Genomic DNA, 22,217 nt, shown 5'->3' on the forward strand with positions numbered 1-22,217 from the left:
AGATTTCTGAAAGAATTTTAAACATGTATTTTCAGATTGGTGAAAGTAAATATATTCCTTAAACTCCATTTCCATTTCTCCATTACGTGCTGCAAACACCAATTTTAGAGTCTCAGGCTGGTCGGGCTGTTGTTGCCCTCACATTCCTGGGCAAACTCGTCTCAGCTCAATGTTTTCCATCACCAAAGGTGCTCAGGTGAGCAGCCTCGCATTCGCTTCCCCGGCCTTAGTTTCCATCTGAACCGATGACCCTGCGGAAGCCAAAAAAAAGGCGTCCGTGATGGAGGATGGTTGACTTCGCTTTGGCAGCTTATTTCTTTGTTGCTGGGATTTAAAAAAAGGAGCCTGTCAACTTTTCACGCACTTCAGCTTCCTGGTCGCTCCCAGCGGACGGCACAAGAAAGGGCGCTGAGACAGTGAAAGAAAACTCACGTTGTCGCCCCCCCCCCCCCCCCAGGGGACTTCGTTCTGACTCAGGAAGTGTTTCCCTCGGCTTCACTAGGGCCACTGTGGGAATAACACAGTGCTTGTGTTTATAGGCCAAACTTCCCCCGGCATTCTTAATACAATAAGCTGTAATTTACACTGTTATTACCTCCAGAGAGATGCCTGTTGTATGGTCTTGTACCCAACGGAAAGCCACCCATTATACTTGCTGTTACAAAGCTAACATTGATCATGGGGCCCAAACTGGGGGAGGAATGGGTGTAGAAAACAGGCGATTGTGAGTGAGGACAGGATGAGCAGACCTGACAAGTCTCGCTTAAAGACCCGCAGTAACATCGACTGGACGGCAGCTTAAAAAGGGCGTGAAACATTGGTTAAATCCCATCATTAATCGTTCTAATACATAGCTACACAAGACACTCTAGCATGAATGTTGCAATGGGGTCCTCCGTCTTTTAGGTGGTGTTTTCACGATTTGCCTCCCCCCACGTGAACATCCGCTTGGACTCGAGACCCGTGTCGGGAAGTGTCGTGCTGCCGGGCCAGGACCCCTCTGAAGGAGCTCTCCTTCTTACCACAGGAAACAAGGTGAGCAGAGTACATCGCTCCCAAGCCTCGCGGAACCAGATCGGTTTTCATCGGGAACCCAATCACGTGCTCGTTTCCATCCTAGATCACAAAGGTTCCTCTGATTGGCCCTGGCTGCGATCACCTGACCACCTGCACCTCCTGCTTGGTGTCGTCGCGGGTGACAGAATGTGGTTGGTGTGAGGGACGTTGCACTCGAGCCAACCAGTGTCCCCCCTCCGTCTGGACGCAGGAGTACTGCACACCCGTCGTCACAAAGGTGAGCGATCCCAGCAGGCAACACGTGATCCCGAAAATACTGGAAGGCCATGAAGGCATCTGGAAAAGCTGCGTCTGAGGTCCAAACCAGACCTTAGATCCACCTTCGAGGTCTCTTAAACACACAAGCCTCGGCACACAAAACACACACAGAGGGTGGCGGGAGCGAGAGGTAAAAAGTCACGTCAATAATGTTTAACCAGAAGACCAGAAAACAAATACACCTGGGACGCCAGGCAGGTGGGGCTGCAACAACATCCTTTTCAAAAACAGGAACTAAGGATTTTATGGGGAAACATGTAATAACCTCCCGATCAGTGATATCACGCCTGTACGCCTGCGGAATCGTGTGTGTGTGTGCGGAGTTGATGCTTCTTGCATTATAATGACATCACACCCAGCCTCCTCTGCACTAGGTCTTTCCAACATCTGGACCGATTCGTGGCTCCACAACGGTGACTATGTGCGGACGCAACTTTGGTTTCGACAAGACGGAGAGCTTCAAGGCGTCCCTGGTGACGGTGGAGGTGGCGGGAGTTCCCTGCAAGCTTTCCAGACAAGACTACGCCAGCAGGTGTGGGAGAGTTTCCACGTTTTATTTGTCTCCGTGACAGATGTGGCCACAGACGCGTGTTTATTCGAGTCCCCGTGTGACTGCCAAGAACTCACCCGCTGCACCTTTGTGATCGTTTTATTCGGCACATGTGGATGAGCTCCGGTGATTTATATCAGGAACCAGTTTCCAGGTGCGGAAGTCCACAGTGTTGTCTGCCACCGTGGAGGAGAGGGATTATTATCCAAAAACCAGCATTTGAGAGGCGGGGAGAAAGAGACGGGGTGTCTGTCAAGTGTTTCTGAGATAAAGGGACCCGTGCACTGGCATCCTATAGGGGCAGAGGTTTTAATAGAGGTTATTGTGTTGAAGAAAGAATGTTAAGGACCCCCCCCCCCCCCCGCCCCTCTGTCTGTCTGCCTGCCGCATTCAACACATGACTCCTCTAACTGCAAAATTGCTGGGAAAAGTCGCAGCATCTCGACTTTCCAGTCTTCCGAATCCACCGAGGCTTTTTTTTTTTTCATTACAAACAACATCATTATAAATTATGGCGGGGAAAAGAATAAACACAGCGCCAGATCCTGGATGGAGATGGCCTCTTTGTGTGTCGGAGGTCATTGAATTAGGAGAAATGCCGGGTGGCTCCGGGGTATAATGCCTGCTCTGTGTTGTTTTGGGGGGGGGGGTGTTTAGGTGGACTGAGATCCAGTGTTCACCCATGTTTTCTGGGAATTTTACGCCATCGGGACACACGGTGAAAGTGACCAGTGGCCACAAAATAGCCACGATAGAGGGCTTCACCTTTGTGGTAAGAAGCATCCTTTTGGAATATTCTCTTAATGTATGCTTTGTTTATTATAACGCACTAACACAAGACGCACACGTGGGCCTTTGCGTCTATAGGACCCCGTCGTTTCTGAGATTTTTCCAACGTTCGGGCCAAAATCTGGGAACACCATGCTGACCATCAGAGGAGCCTTCCTGGACACTGGAAACAAGCGAGAGGTGACAGTCGGGAAAGCAGTCTGTAAGATTCAGAGGTCAGTTTAGATGATGATGTGGAATTTTACAGGTCCTTGGAAAATCTTGCTCATTTCACCCTTCGGCTCAGAGTCTGCCCTCCTCCCTCTCCTCCAACAGCTTGTCCGCGACCATGCTAACGTGTAAGACGCCTCCGCACGCCGTTCCCTCCAAGCAACCCGTGAGGCTGACGGTGGACTCGGTGGCGCGTGACGCCCCGGTGCTGTACACCTACCACCAAGACCCCATCATCAGCAGCATCCAGCCCTCGCGCTCCTTCGTCAGGTGATGAGGAAACTCGCGTTGTTTTTCATTCGAAACAAGAGGAAAAACATATGGTTGGACGGGAATGTTTTTGAACAGACTCACGCATTAAGGAAATGAGTAGGAGGTGAAAAGAAGCAAACCTGCTAATGCTAACAGCAGGTTCTCTCCCAGCGGAGGTATGAAGTGTCTGCTGATGCTAACTCCTGTTCCCGTCCCTCCCTCTTCCTAGTGGGGGCTGCACAGTGGCGGCTCATGGCCTGTTCCTCCAGTCTGGCCTGCAGCCACAGATGGTCCTCACCACCGGGCAGGATGCTGAGGTGTTTCACGTGGTGAGCAATAAACATCTCCATCACTCATTATTCTGGGATTCAAGCAAACAAAATATTCCGATTTAAAAGATTCCCGTTAAGAAAGTGCAGGTCATAAATATTATTCTGGTTTGATGTAACAGAAGCGAAACCATTGATGTGCAGCAGCGTAAAATCGTCTTTTTCCAAATACCTCCCAGTCACATGCATGGTATTTACATTATACACTCAAACTGCCCCCCTGAAGACAGAGAGAGACTCATCACCGGGAGTCACTGGCAGTGGAAAAGCGTAAGAGTCGGACAAGTGTGAGAAAAAGGGAAATGGAAAATCCACACTCCAAACCGCCGATCCAGCTTCCACCTCTGCCTGGAGGATCTTTCTGTCCCCACTTCCTTCAGACCTTATTCTACTTAGCACGTGTCCCTGAAACTGCATCAGACCGAGCAACCTTTACAGCAACGACCCAGAGGCGGTTTAAATTAGCCGACCTCCACGTTCTCACCGCGCCGTCCGCACGCACGCACGCACGCACGCCGCACTAAAACTGCGGGAGCTTAATTACAAGCAACCTTAAAAGCTGTTAATCATATATTAAAAACTAGTCCCGCTGGTAAATTAAAGGAAGTAAAACATGCTGTTTTCAATCCTTTAACAACTCAACACCATAGTTTTGTGTAGATCTTTGATGAGTTGCAGGTTTTTGTGCAGCCAAACCAAAGAGACAGAGTTTGGCGGGTGGTGGGGGGGGCAGACGGGAGTGGCAGTTCTTTAAATGCGAGTTGTTTAAGATGGAGACTCGTGAGCCAAACAATCAACCCTTTTAATAAGGCAACCGTTTGTTCTGCGCAGCGTGTGCGTGCGTGCGTGCGTGCGTGCGTGATATTTGCCTTTGGGAGGTCAGATGCCGTCTAGCTCTGTTGTTATGTTATCTCCATATATGATCCCGCGGCACATGCCGAGGCAGGTTCGGTTCAAAAGATAATAATGTGATTAGTAAACACGTACACAGGAAATGCACAGTAAACAAGTGGGGGGGGCATGAAAATCTCCACGACAAATAGACCCTCACCTCTTTTGCTTCTGTGTTTGCACGTCATCTCTCAATTGCTCACGATCACGCACACACACACATGCCCCCCCCCCAGCCTCTCGTCTTTCAGTTCCCCTTACGCCGGCCATTGACCTGTGATCATGTCTGCGGTCAGTGGTTCTCTGGGGAACTCGGGCTTCATTACACGCAAATGGCGTGAACAGACGTGACATGAAGGTTCTGAGTTTAGGTATGAGCCATAAAATTCACCTTCGAATCTCCCAGTCAGCTAGAAAGTGTCCAGATGTGCGTACGTACCCCCCTGCCTTGCTCATCAGCAACACTGTTATCGAACATATTTAGGATCCAGCAGGAAGTCTGGGAAGGACGTCACTGGAGGCGACGGTTCTGAAAAGGTGCCCTTAACTGGGCATTCTGTAGCTCGTAGTCCGATTTTGGGTTTTTCCTCTTTTCTTTGTGTTTCTATTTAGTTTTCTACATGTTTTTTCTGGTGTTCCAGATTGATGAATCAGGATTCAGATCACTCTCCCTTCGATGACACATGCTATGACGGCCTTTAAACGCAACGCTAACTAGACGGAAAGGCACCGTCACCGACTGTCCTGGCTTAACTTTAGACCAGAGAAGAAGAGCAAACTCTTTTCTCTGAGAAAAGGTGAGAGAATGAAGCCAACAGACGGGATCGTGAGTCAGTAAATGGGAATTCTTTCAATGGACAGTGTAAACATCTCACTGTCCTAGTTTTTCGAAACATCTTGAACATTTTATGGTTCCATCACCAGCACAGGTTAGCAAGGGGCCAACGCTGTATTCCTTCACGAATGCTAAAGAAACAGCGGCCAGATGTCTTCTAGGACTTCTGAGGTCTTTGCACTAAAAGCCAGTCAGAAAAGGAAATCACCAAGACTTCCTCGGAGTCATCTGTGGCTCTCAGCTGGACCCGGAGCATGGAAAGGCTCCAGTGCCGACATGATATCTGGCTCTCAGATCTCTAAAGCCCGGTCTCAGCCAATCTCAGCTTTCCCACAAACATGAAAGGGGTTTTTTATGAGCTGTTGGGAAAAGCTGGCATGGTCACAAAGCTAAAGGGGGCTCCACATACACTAAAAAACAGCAAAAAAAGCTCTCCTTGATTTCTCACAGATCAATCTCGAGCCTCATACCAGTGTTGCTTTACGGCACTATCACGCTCGGTTTGGTTCGGCTTAGCCGGACACCTGTCGCTCGCAGTCACACGCCGAGTCCTCAGTCCCTCTCATCCCCACCGGATCCTTCCGCCTCTATCCCAGATCCCCCACAGCTGGAGGACATCTGAGGGAAGGAAGCGCACGGCGGTGAGTGAGGAGCGTTTTGCCCTCAGTCAGCAGGCAGCACGCTCCAAAGCTCCCCGCAGAGCTTCTTATTTGCCCTCAACAGCGATGCGGTTGGGCGGCGCTGAGATGAGCGTGCGTACAAATCTGTTTGCATATGATTGTATGAGCTGGCCGTCAAACAAGTGCAATAAGAGTCATGAATTCCCTTTCAGATGTGAAACCCGTGACGCATGTGGCACAGAGGCGCTCGCGCCCGTGGGTCAGTCTGACCCGGTGATCAATTATCAATTGAAATGACAATTTGATCCCGGGCCCTTAAAAAGTGTTGCTTTTTTAAAGTTGTTACACTGACGATCCTTCGGGGTCGGCGGAGGATCCAGAATCAACCTCCTCGGCCCTGAGAGTGTGTATTTCCCTGAAACGGAGAAGACATCTCCTGAACAATGAAACTGACTGAGGTTTCCACTAATTCACAGGATATTTTTCCTTTCGCGGCGCCCCTGGGACATGGGTGAAATGGGGAGGGTCACTGGTTACTTATTGGTGTGTGGAGGAGGTTAATTTGATTGTTTTTGTTAGGTGACCCAGCTCTCCCACCCCCACACACACTATTCCTGCTGGCAGTGGAGGAAGCCTGTAACTTTGTGTGTGTGTGTGTGTGTGTGTGTGTGTGTCCATGGCAGTGTTGGAGCTCATTGGGAAGTGGGATTGGGAGGTTTATGAGGAAGTTTGAGTGCTGTGCTGACAGAGCTGCAGCTACTGCTGTAAGTGAGCCTCCCCAGGGAGTCACATGTCAATCAGTGTGCTGGAAGTCAGAATCCAACCAGAGTCCAAAGTTCAGCGGTTCCCAACTGGTCAGACGTCTGAGGATAACTGGTGTCAGGAGGAGCGTTCGTTGCAGATTCAGGATCCCGAATTCGGCCTGGAAATGATCCGGAATCAAAAGCGAGTCCAACGATTCCCAAATGTAGAGATCAACGATCTGATTCCCAAGAAGAAGGTGCACAGCTTTTCCTGTGACTTGAGTAAATAGTTCGACACCTCACCATTTTAAACAAAGCAGTTGATCACACGCATGGCTGCACCCGATAACCCATTAAGTTGGAACCAGTTCCTGTGCCGGTCCCTTTGGCAGGTGGAGTTCTGTTGATTTTGAAGGTTACTGGAATCACATTGATCCGAACAACTCCTGCGCTTGTAGGACGAGGCCGCGTTTACCTTTGTTGCCCAAAAGGTAAACAGGCGCCGCCGCTCTCACTCGCACAGCACAAATATCAACACTGCTGCACGCAAACAAGTCGGGTTTGTTCTGGAGCGTACCAGTGGAGTGGAACATCATGCCGCCATCAGATGTCTCCGAAAGAAGGAAAGGTTTATGGAACGTAGTGGCATCGATGGTGACCTAAACCTCTAACCAGGAGTTTAACAGGTTCCATGATTTCTCCCCCTCAGGCTTCTAATTGCTCACTTTCATGATTTAAAAATTATTATTCTGGCCTTTAAATAAGCTGGCGCGCCCCTGCTGCCGGGGTTTTGGGCACAATCGGTTTGGTTTGTACTGAAAAATGGTTCCATTTGAGCAAATGAAGCCAGGTTCCGGGTTTTTGTTGCGTCCATGTCCCCATGTTTCCTTCTGTTTAGGTTAAAACTCAGCAACGGCTCGATATTGAAAGGCTTAAGGTGTTGTCTCAGCACTCGCCGTCTTCTGGAGAAGTATTAATGCACACAAAGGCTCCGAGGCCTGTGTGAGATGAATCCAACATGGGGAAAAACACTGTTGTGGCCCCAGGCCATGCAAGTAAACACAGCAGTTACTGAAAACAGGCACATCTGTTTATGTGTCGTGTTAAGAAAGCTGCCAGAAATAAAGATTACCGTGTGTTTTCTCTCTCTATTATGACAAAGTGAAGAAGACCTGAGGGCAGCTGATTTTATTTTGAAAGACAACTGAGCGGTTGAGGCGTTTAATCCCTTCTTGTTCGGGGGGATTAAACTTTAATGGTGTTTAAATGCAGCACCGGGCTAAATTAAAATTCTGAATGGGATTAGCTTTTCATGATTTTATTGACGATGTCATCACCTCTGTCGTCAGGGCTGTCAATCACCTGTGTCTACAGCCGCTTCCTGACCTCTGTTCTCCTGCCTGTGTTGCATTTAGAGCTGCGTGTACGGCGAGAACCGGACGTCCATCCAGTGCACGACGCCCTCTCTGGCCAAACTGGCTCTGCAGCCGCCGGTGGTCACCAAGGTGGCGTTTGTCCTGGATGGCTACATGACGGAGCAGTGGGACCTGATCTATGTGGAGGACCCACTTTTCCAGGACCCCAAGCTCACCTCAAAGGACAACAAGAGCATCGTAGAGCTCAAAGTAAGATCCCTTCAGCTCCACCCTAATGCTGAAATAGTCGTTTGTTCTGAAGTTCTGTGGGGATGTCGCGGTCCGGACAGGGAACCCACAGCCGGAGAAACTCAAGAAAGCAGCAGAAAGCTTAAGAAAATACCGTTTATGGACTGTAATAAATCCTGAAGGCTCCGAGAGCTTTGCAGAACAACAAGGTTAGAACAATGCAAGAAAAGAGAGAAATCCAGGGCAGAAGAGGTTATGGGATGTGACCAACAACACGGCAACAAGGCGGCTTTCCTTATGAAGTGGGTTAGCGTTCCCCACACAAACTAATTAAACTACTTTGCTGCTCAATTTGCTGCCGTCAAGCAGTTCCAGACACGTACTGTTTGTTTGTTTTTAATGGGCTTTAATCAAGATAACTCAAAACCACAAGAGGTTCGATCAAACCTTTCAACCTCTCACCGCACGTTTGCATGAGCAGCTCTGCGTGTTCGCAGTCGGGTTGGGAAGGAAACAATACCGAAAGAAAAACAGGAAGTGGACTGTGTTTCCCATCGTTTCCACCCCCACCTCGACCTCCCCGTCCCTTCCTCGCCGTTATTGCTCTCTGTGCGTTCTCGCCATTGACTCGCATTGTTCTGTCTGTCGAGGTCAAAGTAGTTTTGACATATCAATGCTGCATTTCAAACAAGCCGTATCCCCCCGAGTCTATTATAGCAACACAATGAAATGCATGTTTCTTTCATTTGTCTTCTTTTTCTGGTGGCTGGAGCTGGACGGGTCGTGGCAGCTGTGCTGAACCTCTCACAGGGAATCCTGCCTGCTTTTTTCCTCTTTCTCTTTTTTTTTTCCCAGACGTGACCTCGGCCCTGATGCTAAATCCAACACTGATTTAAACTCTGCCGCCCCCCCCTTCACCTCCACCTCCTGATCCTCTACCCAGGGGGTGGGGGTGGTACCGGGCGCTGCACCGAAACCGAGCGCATTTAACGCCATCTGATCACCCTGCCGGCGTTGGCGTCCCATAAAGAACCGCTGCTGGGCTCATTTACTGTCATCTGATAAGTGTTCAGCTTCAAAATCCCTCTAAAACATAAATAAAGGAGCATTTATCTGAGTGGCAGCTCAGTCCAACAGAATGTGAGGGAAACTTGTTGCCAGCTCCTTATTACTACTGTTAGAAGAACCTAAAACTTCAGTGTTGTTATTATCTAATTTAGAGAGACATGAAGTTATTGTAACCTAATTCGACTTGGTGTACTGATTTACTGGGCTTCCCGCCAGAAAATAAACTCCGGAAGGATTTTATTTGATAATTTGCTGCTGAAATGGCTTATTTGCCATGAGTAAGCGTGTTTGCTGTGCAGTTCAACATCTGCCACGAGGAATTATGGCCTAAAACCTTCCTCCACTGGCATTTTAGTCTGAACTTTGGGGGTTTTTTGGCCCCAGAAATTCACCTTTAATCTGAGAATTGTCTCCTCTGTCAACAACCGCCTGGGTGTAACGACCTCTGGAGCCATGTTGTGAGGTTGCATCGGGGCTCATCAGCGCCCCCCCCCCCCCCACTCATGGGGATCCCCGTGGTTCAGATTAACAGTTTAAGGGAAAAGTCGGGGACTTTCATGTAATTCAGAATAGTTTTTATTAAAATAGTTTTGTTTATCCCTAAATGTTCAACTTAAATCAAACCAAATTCTGACCTTTTCCCCCACTTTTACTTAAAAATATCAGGGTTTTCCTGCAGATTTTATCACTGTTTTCCCAGAATTGCACTTTAGTAAACTTTAAACGCAACTGTTGGTATAATGGGCTCCTCTTCTGTGCAGTTGTGTTGGTCGCTAATAAAAAACATTCTGTGTGAGACGCTCTGATGTGAGTCCAGCAGATCTGGAGGGCCCCGCACACTTGACCTCCTCGGGGCCCAGCCTTTTCTATGAGCGGGCCTGTTTGTGCATGAACAGGTGCAAGCTTCCACTCTGTGTCAAATTAGAAAATCCCGAGCTGTCACGCGAGGAATGCGATCTTTTTTTTTTTTATTGCTCTCTGCTGCACTCAGACAAGTGTGTTTATACGTGTGTGAGAGAGAAAGACGGAATCAGAGAGATGGAAGTGAACGTGAGGGGGAAAACAAGTCTGAGAGCGGAGCCAAAGAGCCAAATTAGTCATTAACTCATTTAGGAACACTCATGTGGACAATTGCTGGGTGTGCTTCCAGCCAGATCTCAGAGGGGGTGTGTGCTGTCATCCTAGCAGAGGTCACATGATCCGAATAAGCTGCCTTACTCATGCCAGCAGCAGCAAGCTCGGCTCATGCTCGCTGCCTGTGCCTTAGCACCAGCGCTGCCGCCATTTCAGGCCCCAGATCTTCTGATCCACTGTCTACAGCCACTGACCTTTGACCCGTGCACTTCTCCATCCTCACGGTCTTTCCTCTCCGGCAGGGCGACAGGATGGACCGGGAGGCCATGAAATGTCAGGTTTTGACCGTTTCTAACCACAGCTGCGAGAGCCTGACGCTGGTTGGAAACACGCTGGAGTGCACCGTTCCCACCGAGCTGCAGACCACCACCTCCAAGGAGCTGCAGGTGGAGGTGAGAGGCGCCGGAACGTGCACGTGCTCCTGCCTTCATTTCCCAGGCTCTCCTGCAGAATATGAGGACCTCTTTAGCTTGAGTCAGCCATTTAGACGCAAAAAATATACCCAATAAAGATCCCTGATTTTTTTTTTTGCAGCACATTTTTATGATACGTTAATAACAATTATGCATGCACTGTGCACAGTGTGTGCATGTGTAATTGTAATTGCACAACCCAACAACATTATTTAATCAAGATTTAATCACACTGTTGTGTCACACTGTCCACATCCAGCCTTACGTACACATGCAAGAGCCCGCACGCAAGCCTGTGTGTGTGTGTGTGTGTGTGTGTGTGTGTGTGTGTGTGTGTGTGTGTGTGAGAGAGAGAGAGAGACAAGGTGCTCTGCTCACCATTTAGGGGTCCATTCTGCTGTCCATTGTTGCAGGGTTTTAAGGCCTTTATCTTCATACAGTTGGGCAGTAAATACAGTATATTTACAGTATCTAATCAATGAACTCAGTTCTAAGTCCTGCTTATTTTTTTGAAGTTAACATCTTAAGATATCAAAGTGAGAGTAGATTTGTTTAAGGGCTCATAGGATCGCTTTGCCCTCGTACACGCAGATTCCCTGGGAATATCGTGGAAAACGCCACATTCCTTCGGCGTTCCACATCATTTACAGGAAACCTCAGTAACTCTTGTGTCCTCATGCAGTCGCTTATAAAAGCAGCTCAGAGAGGATTTATGGGACTGCGTTGAGTGAGAGGGCTCAGCATCCAGCTGTCTTGTCACTTGATTGTAAGTCAGAGGGAGAAGTCGTGAGAAGAGGACATGGACAGTATGGACAGAGGGAACTTCCTGTCCTCTCTGGACAACTGAACCATTTCAAATGTGGTTTGCTTTTAGCTTCATTAAAGGTGATTCAGTGATGGAGCACTGGTTTAGTGGGGCGTCAGAAAACACTTTTTCAAAGAGATTTTAAAAGACAAAGTGTGGGACATCACGTGCACGTTCCATGCACGGCCTAATCCCATTTTAAAATGCATCCTTGTACTGTATTAAAACGCCTCCAAGCATTCCGGGAAAATAGACAAGATAAAACAAATATGACACAGACTAATATCAGCTGCAGAGGTGTGCTGTTTACTCCTGAAGTGGCCTTAGAGGGAAGGCTTTATCTCCAGAGCTCATCAGCCAATATCCCTTTTATCCTGTAACACACACTTTCTTATTTGTTTACCCCAGACCAGAGGCACAAACACACACACACACACAACAAGCCAACAAAAGAAACAACAAAAGATAACAGCAGAAAGCTCATTTCCACCAAACCTAATAATGAAAAAAAGCAATATGCACTGATATAATCAGTCTGTGCGTGTGTCTGCTTGTGTGTGTGTGTGTGTGTGTGTGTGTGTGTGTTTCTGCATTATGTTGCATGCATATGCCTGAATACCAGTTGCATTCCTTTTGCATTGCAGCTATATAGGCCATGCATGTGTCACATACACCTGTGTGTAGCACCGCCGCCACGCAGCCCCATATCCTCAATGTTCTCACGATAGATGTTTATGTTTGTTGAAGATTAGTGTAAGTCGATGCCGTTTCCTCCATGAATCCTCCTGCTTCTTCCAGTGGCGGCAGGCCGACTCCATCAGACATTTGGGCAAGGTGACGTTGGCGCAGGAGCAGGACTACACGGGCCTGATAGTGGGCTGCATGTGCGTCAGCCTGCTGCTGCTGCTGCTGGGAACGCTGCTGTTGTGGAAGAAGAACAAGCACATCGATGGTGAGAGCAGAGCCACCGACAGCCCCACGCTTTCATACTTAAAATAGAATAGAATAAAATCCAACCATCAATACGTTTTGGAAGTGCATCACATTCTGTGCATAGCAAATAATAATGTACTTGGTTCCATCCCATCATACACTCACGTAGCGTGCCCGCTAACCTGTGTGCATGTGAGTCTGTTGGGGTTTGTGAGGCCTGCTGGGTGTTACACAGAATTTTGGGGTGCACTGCTGAACTGCTTTGCCCTTCTGAGTAATTCTCATCTCTCCCCCAACCTCCCCCTCCTCATCTCTTACCGCTTTACTCTCTCACTTTCACCCCCCCCCCCCCCCTTTACTCTCTCCTTGTCTTCGCTCTTCCCTCCACTTGTAGATCTGTCTGAGGTGTGGTATGATGGCCGGGGTCACATCCAGCATCTGGACAGGCTGGCTAACGCGAGGAGCGTCAGTCCCACTAATGAAATGGTGTCCCACGAGTCAGTGGACTATAGAACAAACCTGCTGGAGGGTACGTCAACCCCATAAGCCCCATTCCCCCTCCCCAGTTTACATCCTCGTCATTACATACCACCATAGTGCTTCCATCCCTGTGGGGCTAGCGGTGCATGCCTTACATGCTCTGAACTAACACCAGGGTCTCCAGATGATCTGGAAAAGAGGTTTTAGAATATGTATTATAATTTTCTATTAATACCTAGATGACAGTATTGTATTTAATGTTATTTTCTGCACTATAAGCTCTTTTTTTAATTGCTGTGCTTGGTGCAATGTTCCTAAACAAGTGCAGTTAGCTGCACGTTCTTTCTTTGATTCCTCACTCTGGGGTGAAGGTGTTGTTGCCTTTGATGCCTTTAGGTACGGAGCCATTGATGGGACCTTTAGAGTGGATTTTGTTTCTTTAGCTAAGTCCTGGGGGCAGCAGAGGGGCTCCAGTGTATTATGATCCCAGATATGATAGTCAAAGCAATTTTCCTGCTGCAGAAACCCAAGTGGAACGGCTTCTCTTTTGAGACGATAGACATTCTAATGAGCCAATGTCCTCGGGGACAGATAGGCCAAATCTGACCTCACTGTTTTTGTCAGGCCTTCTCTTTTTTTCTGGGTATAATTTAGATAATTCCACTTGCATCTGTTTACAATGTCAGCAAGGAAACCAGAAACTGTGTTTTCCCACCCTTTTCTACCCTCCACACCACAGTATCAAGTTGCTCTCTGCCTTTGCAGATGTCCCTTCCTGATCATTTAACACACCTTGACCCCTGGAGCCCCCACTCTGATACAGTATCTCTCCCATGACCTCGCTTCCATCTCTTTTGCTTCCCCAGATCAAGGTAGTGACAGGCCCGAGACTTGCAGGGCGGGTCCTCCCATCTACGGTGGCAATGGGGAGCTCCTGTCACCCAGACTGGTGGCGCTGGGAAGCGGGTTGGGTCTGGGAATGGAGGGCGAGCTGGTGTCGCCATTACTGATGGCCCCCGTCCACATCGACCCATCCTGCCTCCACCCAGACTTGCTAACTGAGGTGCAGCATGTGGTGATCGCCAGGGAGCAGCTGCTGCTCCACCTCAACCAGGTCATCGGCAGAGGTCAGTTTCAGTTTCACAACCGTGAAAATAGCAGCAATACTTGTGTATACGTCGTGTTTGCCACCACGCAAACGCTGTCGGTGTTAGGAGAACAAACATCTTTAGCTGCAATTCTATTAACATGGTAATTATGGCTTTCGCTTGTTTTTTTCTGGGGGGGAAAAAAGGAGAGTTGTTCCCAGGAGGAACTGACAGCTGTTAACGTGTCAAATCAAGAGACGGATTTCTGTGGGGCTGAAAAAGTCTTTTACGGCACTTGAACAAAGATCCATTGAGAATACGCTGCCAATTTTTGGCCTCGTGTGCATAAATGTGCACTTCTAAATCCAAGCGTGAGTGGAGTAAGGAGAGGGGGGATCTCTGCAGGGCAGGGGAGGAAAGCATTCCTAATCAATGGGGACATCGAAGACTTCGTCTCCTGTTTCAAGCATACAGGGAAAACATCATTTAGGAATCACAATGAAACAGTAATCATCCTTTGTGTGGGTCTCAAGCTTTGCGTTATAAAGAAAAACAACTGTTTTAACATGAAAGATCATTTCCTTTCTGCAGTTGACACCACCAAACAATACTGTGATTAAATTCGCCATTTCCGCAGCTACAACCTTGACATTCAGACACGTCCGGCTAATGTGCGGTTTAGAGCAGGCGGGTCTAAGCCTTGGATCAGATTTAAGAACCCCGAACCTGTTTGTGAAAGCAGCCCGCCGCCTCGTCAACTGAACTGTCCCCTGAAGAAAAGAACCTGCGTTTTGGGGCAGGCCTTTTAAAAATGCTGATTTGTCCACAGCCAGCATTCCCAGGGACCATTGTTGGGATTGGAAATCCAACACCCTCGGCCATCTGCAAGGACGTGATAGGCAGAACTCCGAGGTCATTTTATCGCCACACTCGTACCAGTCTGGGGCGAGCCTTCGTGGTCTTAGAGTTATAATTCAATAAAACGCACAATAACTCAGGCGGGTTTGGCAGAGCCTCTTAACTTGTAGGGGTATTAATGAATAAAGCGTCATATTGGGTTACATAGGGGAGCAGATTTAGTGCCCGGTTGATGGTAACTTAAAATAATCTGATTTACTCGAGTTGTTAAAGGTGTCAAAGTATGTTGAACAAATGCAAGTTATTTATACTTATGTAGGACATAAAATTTAATCCAAATTTTAATGCGCTATTTCAGCCGTGGGTGGGAATCAATGAAGGAGACCGATACAGGAAGTATGAGTTTGGTTCCTGGCCCGTGGCAGAGATTTGACAGACTTAACATCAATTCATTCGGTTTGGTTGGGTTCTGGTTCGGCGTGGTTGTGGGTGTTTACCTTGTTTATTCACTTTAATGAAGGAAAGGAGGTTGGAGGCGAAGTTTGCGACTGATGCGGCGTCTTGTCATCCGCAGGTCACTTTGGCTGCGTCTTCCACGGGACTCTGCTTGAACCTGATGGACAGAAGCAGCACTGTGCTGTCAAGTCTCTGAACCGTGAGTACAAATGGTCGATAATCCTTTACATGTATGCAGCCTTTTTTTTGACGCCACAGCTCTAACAACTGCCTAGAAATGCATTATTTTGGGGGGGGAAATTTGCATGTCCAAACGGGACAGTTTGCACCTGCCTGGAAGCTGGACCACGACCCAGAGCCAAGGGGAACGCCGCCATTTGCGTGTCCCCTCAGACCACTGAGGCACGCATCTGCTGGCTTATTGCATGAGCTCACCAACAGCAACAGGAATGTCTCATCTCATCACAGCAATGAATCCTTTTTGTTTGATGGTGATGAATGAGAATCTGATGGCGAGGAAGGCATTAGGGTCCGTCCTAATCGTGTAACCCGTCAGTGGGACCGAGGAGATTGATGCCCCGGTATTATGGAGCCACCCTCCATCCTTGGGTGCACGAGCTTTACTTGGGAGGGGGGTTGCCCCCTGGGACCTTTGATTAAACGTAGTGATTTTTCAGGGCACCTTGCCTCTGGTTTTTGCATCGTCTTGCTACGTTTGAGCGACTGGGTTGTGCTTTTAACCTAATGTAACTCATGCAGGTTGAAAGCGGGTGATTCATGCATGGTTCTGAAAGCAATAACGTCACTTTCCCCCCTTAACTTTGGCATCAACCAAATGTCATCTCTCCTGTCTTGGGGGTCCAACCTCAGTCGAAGGCTAAGCGTCTGGTCCCTCCTGACATAAAGAGCTTCCATCTGTAACCAGATTACTGCAGAGCCAGCGGGGACAAAGTGCGGGACATCAGATGCAGGGAGGCAATTGGGAAATGGGAGTTTGATGTGGGTCAGGGGTGGGTGATGATATTACAGGGACCATCGGCTTCTTCCATCTTCATTCTGTCTGAAGAGACTGATAATGTTAGAGCAGGAGAGGGTTTTTCAGGGATCAAATAGAAAAGACTACTTTGACACCTAATCACCCCAAATTTATGAGGATAGATTTATTGCTTTTTCAAAAGATTCACTGCTGTGCGTGTGAATATTGGACATTCATCTTCTCTACGCATGAGTTAAATCAGTTGGAGGATTTAACTCTTTTTTTTTTTTCTACAGGCATCACAGATTTGGAGGAGGTGTCCCAGTTCCTAAAGGAGGGGATCATCATGAAGGACTTCAGCCACCCAAATGTTCTCTCTCTGCTGGGAATCTGTCTACCGCCAGAGGGATCTCCACTCATGGTTCTGCCCTACATGAAGCACGGCGACCTGCGCAACTTCATCCGTGACGAGTCGCATGTAAGCACCTGCGCGCACGTTAAAGCCACACTTCAGTAGAAGTCATCATCTGCTCACCACAGTGCAGACAGAAGGGCAGGAGAGGTGGTGGAGATGATCGCACAACGGAAAGGACCATTGAAATCCATAAAAACAGGGTTGTTGTGTTCACAGAACCCAACGGTGAAGGACTTGATGGGCTTCGGGCTGCAGGTAGCCAGAGGGATGGAATATCTGGCCAGCAAGAAGTTTGTCCATCGAGACCTCGCTGCCAGGAACTGCATGTGAGTTCATCTACGTGAGTTCGGTGATGCATAAAAAAGAAGGAGGGAGGAGGAAGAGAAGCTGTGATTTATAGAAATAAATCCTTTTCCCCGACAGGCTGGATGAGAGCTACACTGTAAAGGTGGCGGACTTTGGTCTGGCCAGAGACGTTTATGATAAAGAATATTACAGTGTCCACAACAAGAGCGGAGTCAAGCTCCCCGTCAAGTGGATGGCTCTGGAAAGCCTCCAGACGCACAAGTTCACCAGCAAGTCAGACGTGGTAAAGTTCCTGCCTTCTGTCCATGTCCTGTAGGACGATGTCAGCATTTCCCGCTGCTTCCAGAGCCGCACTGTCATGAATTGAAGGTTGATTTTAAGAGCGAGTGTTCTTCGTGCAGTGGTCGTTTGGCGTGCTGCTGTGGGAACTGATGACGCGCGGAGCCCCGCCGTACTCCGATGTGAACTCCTTCGACATCACCGTGTTCCTCCTGCAGGGGAGGAGGCTGCTGCAGCCCGAGTTCTGCCCCGATGCTCTGTACGTGTCTCAATTTGAGCTCGTTATTTCATTCATTGTAATTGATTTTCCCTGTCTATCGATGTTGGTATTTTTTCTCCAAAGTCAGAGAAGTGAGTGGGGGGGGGGGGCACATGTTTTCAGGTCAGAATGGAAGAAAATCTTTGCAAGAAGCAGGAGATTTGAGCTGTTTCGAGGGCAAAAAAGACCCTTTTGAGAGCGATTGTGTGATTGAGAAGTTATAATGGTTGCCAGGCACTCTTTAAGAACATCCATCAGTGAGAAAGGTCTTGGCAAGAACGAGCTTTCCTTTGGTGAACTGCCTGTCAACGGGGTATTTTTAGTCATCTTTGTCTTTGTTCACACGAGGTTAATAGACCTCTTTGTTAATTCATACCCACTGGAAACTGACAACACAAACTCTAGTATTTTACACTTCCCAGTATTTGCTTCATTTCTCTTGTGTTCTATAAATTGAAGCTCATCGTCCAACACTGAAGCAGTTCCACCAGCTCAAGCCCTTTGGGCCCCAAATGACAAGCAATCGGTCTATAAAATGTTAGAATGTGTTTCAACCTCAGCGGAGCTCCCACCTCTCCTCAGGAAACACTGAGCTATCTTATGTGTCCTCATCCACGAGGTGCCCTGTCCGTGCACGTACGATAGGAGAGGCGGGCGGGAGTGTTCAGGTGAGGGAGGAACCTTCCCAAGCTCTAAATTAAACAGAGACCCCGGGAGGTGATGCACGTCTGCAAACATTCTCGTCGTTACTCATCGCTGATGGTTCGCTGCTGATAGCAGACGCTGGCAGATACTGACACGTAGTTGTGGGGTCGTTTTTCTTCATTTCCAGCCTTGATATGGTGCTATGGGAAAGAAAAAGGACAATAACAGCTGCTGACAGGGAGGAAAATGATTGATTGTTGGTGTGAAACTCATTTTTGAGGCACAGATTATCTGCTGTGAGGCCATGTGGGAGGAATATTACTGTCTGATTGTGGAGGACTGAGTGATGAAATTAGCTTCAGCTGTCTTCAGAGTGAATCTGCTCCAACAGAACTGAATAAATCAAGATTCTTAGAGTTTTTAGGGTTTAAACGGTGACTATGTGATCGACTGCAGCTGGACAACGCCCCGTCCGAGGAAGTTTTGCTGTTGAACCAAATGAAACGTATCGAAATAAACACACCGTCCTGTGAAAATGAAATCAGTTCTATCTTCCTAAACGCAGCAAAGGTTCACTTTTCATTTCCTTCTCCTCCCTTCAGCTACACGGTGATGATCGAGTGCTGGCACCCCAATCCCGAGCGGCGGCCCTCTTTCTCCGAGCTGGTGGAGCCCATCTCCTCCATATTCTCCAGTTTTAGCGGCGAGCACTACATCCTGCTCAACACCACCTACGTCAACATCGAAAAGCTGAACCCTTACCCCTCCCTGTTCGCCTCCACCCACCTCACTCCATCTTCTTCCTCCCTCTCATCTGACCCCACCACCTCCACATCCCTGCCCGCCCAGTCCCCCCTGTTCTGCCGGGTGGAGCGCGCCTGCTGCACCTGAGCAGAGGGACAGGTGAGAACAGCCAAGGCAGTGATGGGATGGAAAAAACTGCTGTATGGACTCACAAACACTGGAGGCTGTGCTGAGAGGGAGAAACACGGCTTTGACTGTTCTATCAGTGTAAATAGATCACCTGTGTTGTCAAGCGTGAACTGTGGAGACGACCATGGATGACAGCTCAGACCTCTCCCTGAGCGTGGGTTCAGCTCAGCAGGACAGCTGAAAGGTTCCGGAACTCCTCCTCCTCCTCCTCCTCCTTTGAGAGGTCCGATGGATAAAAGCACTGTCACCCACACAGTCCCTTGGCCTGCTGTAACCTCACATGGAGACGATCGTTTCAACACCTCCCCCCCCCCCCCCTCTCGTCTGCCGTTGTGCGAATGCTTGACAGAAAACGGGGCGGTGAAACGCGGCTACACCTGAACCGGACTCTCAGGCCTGTTTTGGGAAAGTAAACCAAAGTTCTCTGGTGGTCAGAGTGGGGTGTAAATAAGGACCTGTGCAGTTCACTGGATGCTTTATTTGTAGATTGTTCTCGTATGATAAGCTTTTAAATATGCTTACGGAGGGAAAACTCGTCTTTTAACCCTCACCGTGACGCACCTGCATGAAAGGCCCAGATGTTTCCGGAGGTTGAGCATCTTGTCATTTCAAAGCAGCGTAACCACTAACGACACACACATGTTCAGAGCTCGCAGGTTTTCTTGTGAAGAAGAGCAATATAAAGCTGAACCATGTCTTTTCCTTCACATTTGATTCATAGTTCTGATTGGTTGCTTATTACGTTTCACATGTGTTTGTATTGGTTACCTACATATTAACCTGTTCTAGCTGATTAAATGACCCCTATTTCAAAAGACTTACAAAAACAAAAACCTTCTGCTTGTAATTACAGTCACTAGTAACATTATTACTCCTGCACAACGGGTCATCTTGGTGAAATAATTCTAACTCCCCTTTTTTCTTCTGTATTCAAAACAAAAATATGATTTGAAACTAAATTGAATGGCGACATGAAAACACTTTTAATGTTGATTGTAATTGTTCCAACTCCTCTAATTTATTTGGTTAATTGATTCGATTTAGCAGTCTGATCTCAAGTTAGAGAAAAATGGATCAGAGAGAAATTTGACGTTGACCAGATAATATTGGCAAAGCACCGGTGTGGAGGCAAAACTTTGTGTAGCAGAATTTTTGTGAATTTTTGGGGGTTTATTTTCCAAATGGCCGCTGACGTGACTGGGCCATCGAAGGACAGGTATGAATGTTCGCTATGACAAGAAAATTGCTGTACTATATTTTTGTATTGAAGATGAGCCTCGTCTCTAAAACGGGTCCAGCTGGGAGACCAGTGGTGAGTGAAGAGCGCCACCAGCAATGAACAAAGACGCCAGGTCGGTCTCTTGGTTTCCAGACAAGCCACTGCCATTTTTGTAAATAGAGAGAAGGATCGCGGAGGTCATCGTGCACCTCGGGGTCCGACGGGATATTCAGAGACTGCTGTCACGTGATCATGTGTTCCTCCACTTTGTCTTTTCTTAACACTGTCTGTACTGTGTGCTTGTATATAAGTTTGTTGTCTGTAGAAAAATGCTGAAGGTACATGTTCCAGCGTAATGTCACATCAGCTTTGTCACTGTAATAAAGCTGTCGTATCAGAGTCCCCCGCCTGGCCCGGTTCCTTATCATGAATAATAGCTTTCATTTAATAAGGACTCCGGTCCTGAAATGTCCATTTCCGACGCACAAATGCAACCTCGTCTACACGAAACTACAATATTCATGCAGGGGCATTATTCCAGATCAAGGATGGTCGTGGGTTTATGAGGCGCCGCATGGAACAGGTGTTGAGGACCAGGCCCAATGAATCCACTCGCTGTTGCAGCTTTTGGCAAAATGCCTTTAAACCTTTAACCTCTGAACGTTTTACTGCCCAAACGGACCCTCCTCTCGGAGACAAAGATAGATGATGAAGTGTCCTCGCGCTCGGTCAACACTCTCCGTGCACTCACATGTCGAGCACACGGTCCCCGCCTTCTGTGTCTGTGTGCTTTTGTTGTCTGGATATTGACTCTGTGTCTCCATTGGTTACGGGTCACCTCTGACCCTCTGACCTCCAGCTCACTTCTCTGCTTTTGAGCCCCACAAGTGAGCAGCCTGAACCCCCCCCCCCCACACACACACACACACACACACTGATCCGAGCCGTGACAGTGGCTGCTGGTCAGGTTGTCCTGTTCCCAGGAGTTTAAACACTGCAGTAAACAGTATTACACAAGGAACGGGAGTCAGAATGTTTCTTAAAAGCACAACCTGCAGGTCCTAATTGTTGCAGACTTTTCTTAGAGAAAGATTTTAGATGCTATCTTGCAGCATTGTGAAACATAAAGATTCTTTTGTGGGTCATTGGGTTAAACGAGGAGGGTTGCTTTCAGTGGTTGCAAAGGAGAAGCTGAACACACACGTTACGCAATGAAGCATCAGTATGATAAAGATGTTTTAACTGTTTTCCTGGATTTTTCTTTTGGAGACGTCAGATCAGGACGTGGTCGCTATTATGATTTTATCTTCAAACCCTTTTGTTCCTCTCAAAACATTTTACAACCAGAGAAAGTCCAGAATATATATGACCAGATATTCTTCACCCTCCCAGAAGCACCTTAATCCCAATCCCTGGAATATTCCGGGGAAATCCACGTGAAACCCGACTTTCCATGAACAGGAGGCACGTCTGTGTTTACGCCTCGGACTCAGCATCCATCCCACCTCTCTCCAGGTTTGTGTTGTCTTTTCATGCCCTTTCACTCTCCATCCTTCTTTCAGCTGCCTGCAGGCCTGCCCCCCCCCCCCCCCCCACGCACATGCCCGTCTGATCAACGCATTTACGATGTGTTGTGACATAGTGTGACATAGGCTGCTTGTGTCTTTGGTGTTCAGACACGTCTTGATCACGCACGCCGCGCATGTTCCGACGCTGCGGTTCTCCTAGGGACCAAAACAACCAAACGAATGATGTAATGAAACAATTTTATGTACACAAGTATAAAAAGTAA

General features: G+C 48.0%; 1 protein-coding gene across 2 annotated transcripts in view; it reads left to right on the top strand.

The window, feature by feature from the left end:
* met (MET proto-oncogene, receptor tyrosine kinase) overlaps positions 1-20,828 on the top strand; it is a 39,856-nt gene extending 19,028 nt beyond the window's left edge. Inside the window, exons 4-21 of one of the 2 annotated variants that reach the window (XM_011607323.2) lie at positions 907-1,035; positions 1,121-1,294; positions 1,710-1,867; positions 2,543-2,657; positions 2,753-2,889; positions 2,990-3,154; positions 3,366-3,465; positions 7,970-8,179; positions 10,603-10,752; positions 12,377-12,530; positions 12,906-13,040; positions 13,858-14,118; positions 15,512-15,592; positions 16,666-16,847; positions 17,001-17,110; positions 17,208-17,373; positions 17,492-17,628; positions 18,876-20,828. In XM_011607323.2, the coding sequence (XP_011605625.2) occupies positions 907-1,035; positions 1,121-1,294; positions 1,710-1,867; positions 2,543-2,657; positions 2,753-2,889; positions 2,990-3,154; positions 3,366-3,465; positions 7,970-8,179; positions 10,603-10,752; positions 12,377-12,530; positions 12,906-13,040; positions 13,858-14,118; positions 15,512-15,592; positions 16,666-16,847; positions 17,001-17,110; positions 17,208-17,373; positions 17,492-17,628; positions 18,876-19,164 (2,853 nt within the window). In that variant the 3' untranslated portion in view covers positions 19,165-20,828. 2 annotated transcript variants of the gene reach the window in all.
* Positions 20,829-22,217: the final 1,389 nt, after the last annotated feature.

The sequence above is a fragment of the Takifugu rubripes genome, chromosome 9 (genome assembly GCF_901000725.2).
Source record: "Takifugu rubripes chromosome 9, fTakRub1.2, whole genome shotgun sequence".
Taxonomy (NCBI): Eukaryota; Metazoa; Chordata; class Actinopteri; order Tetraodontiformes; family Tetraodontidae; genus Takifugu; species Takifugu rubripes.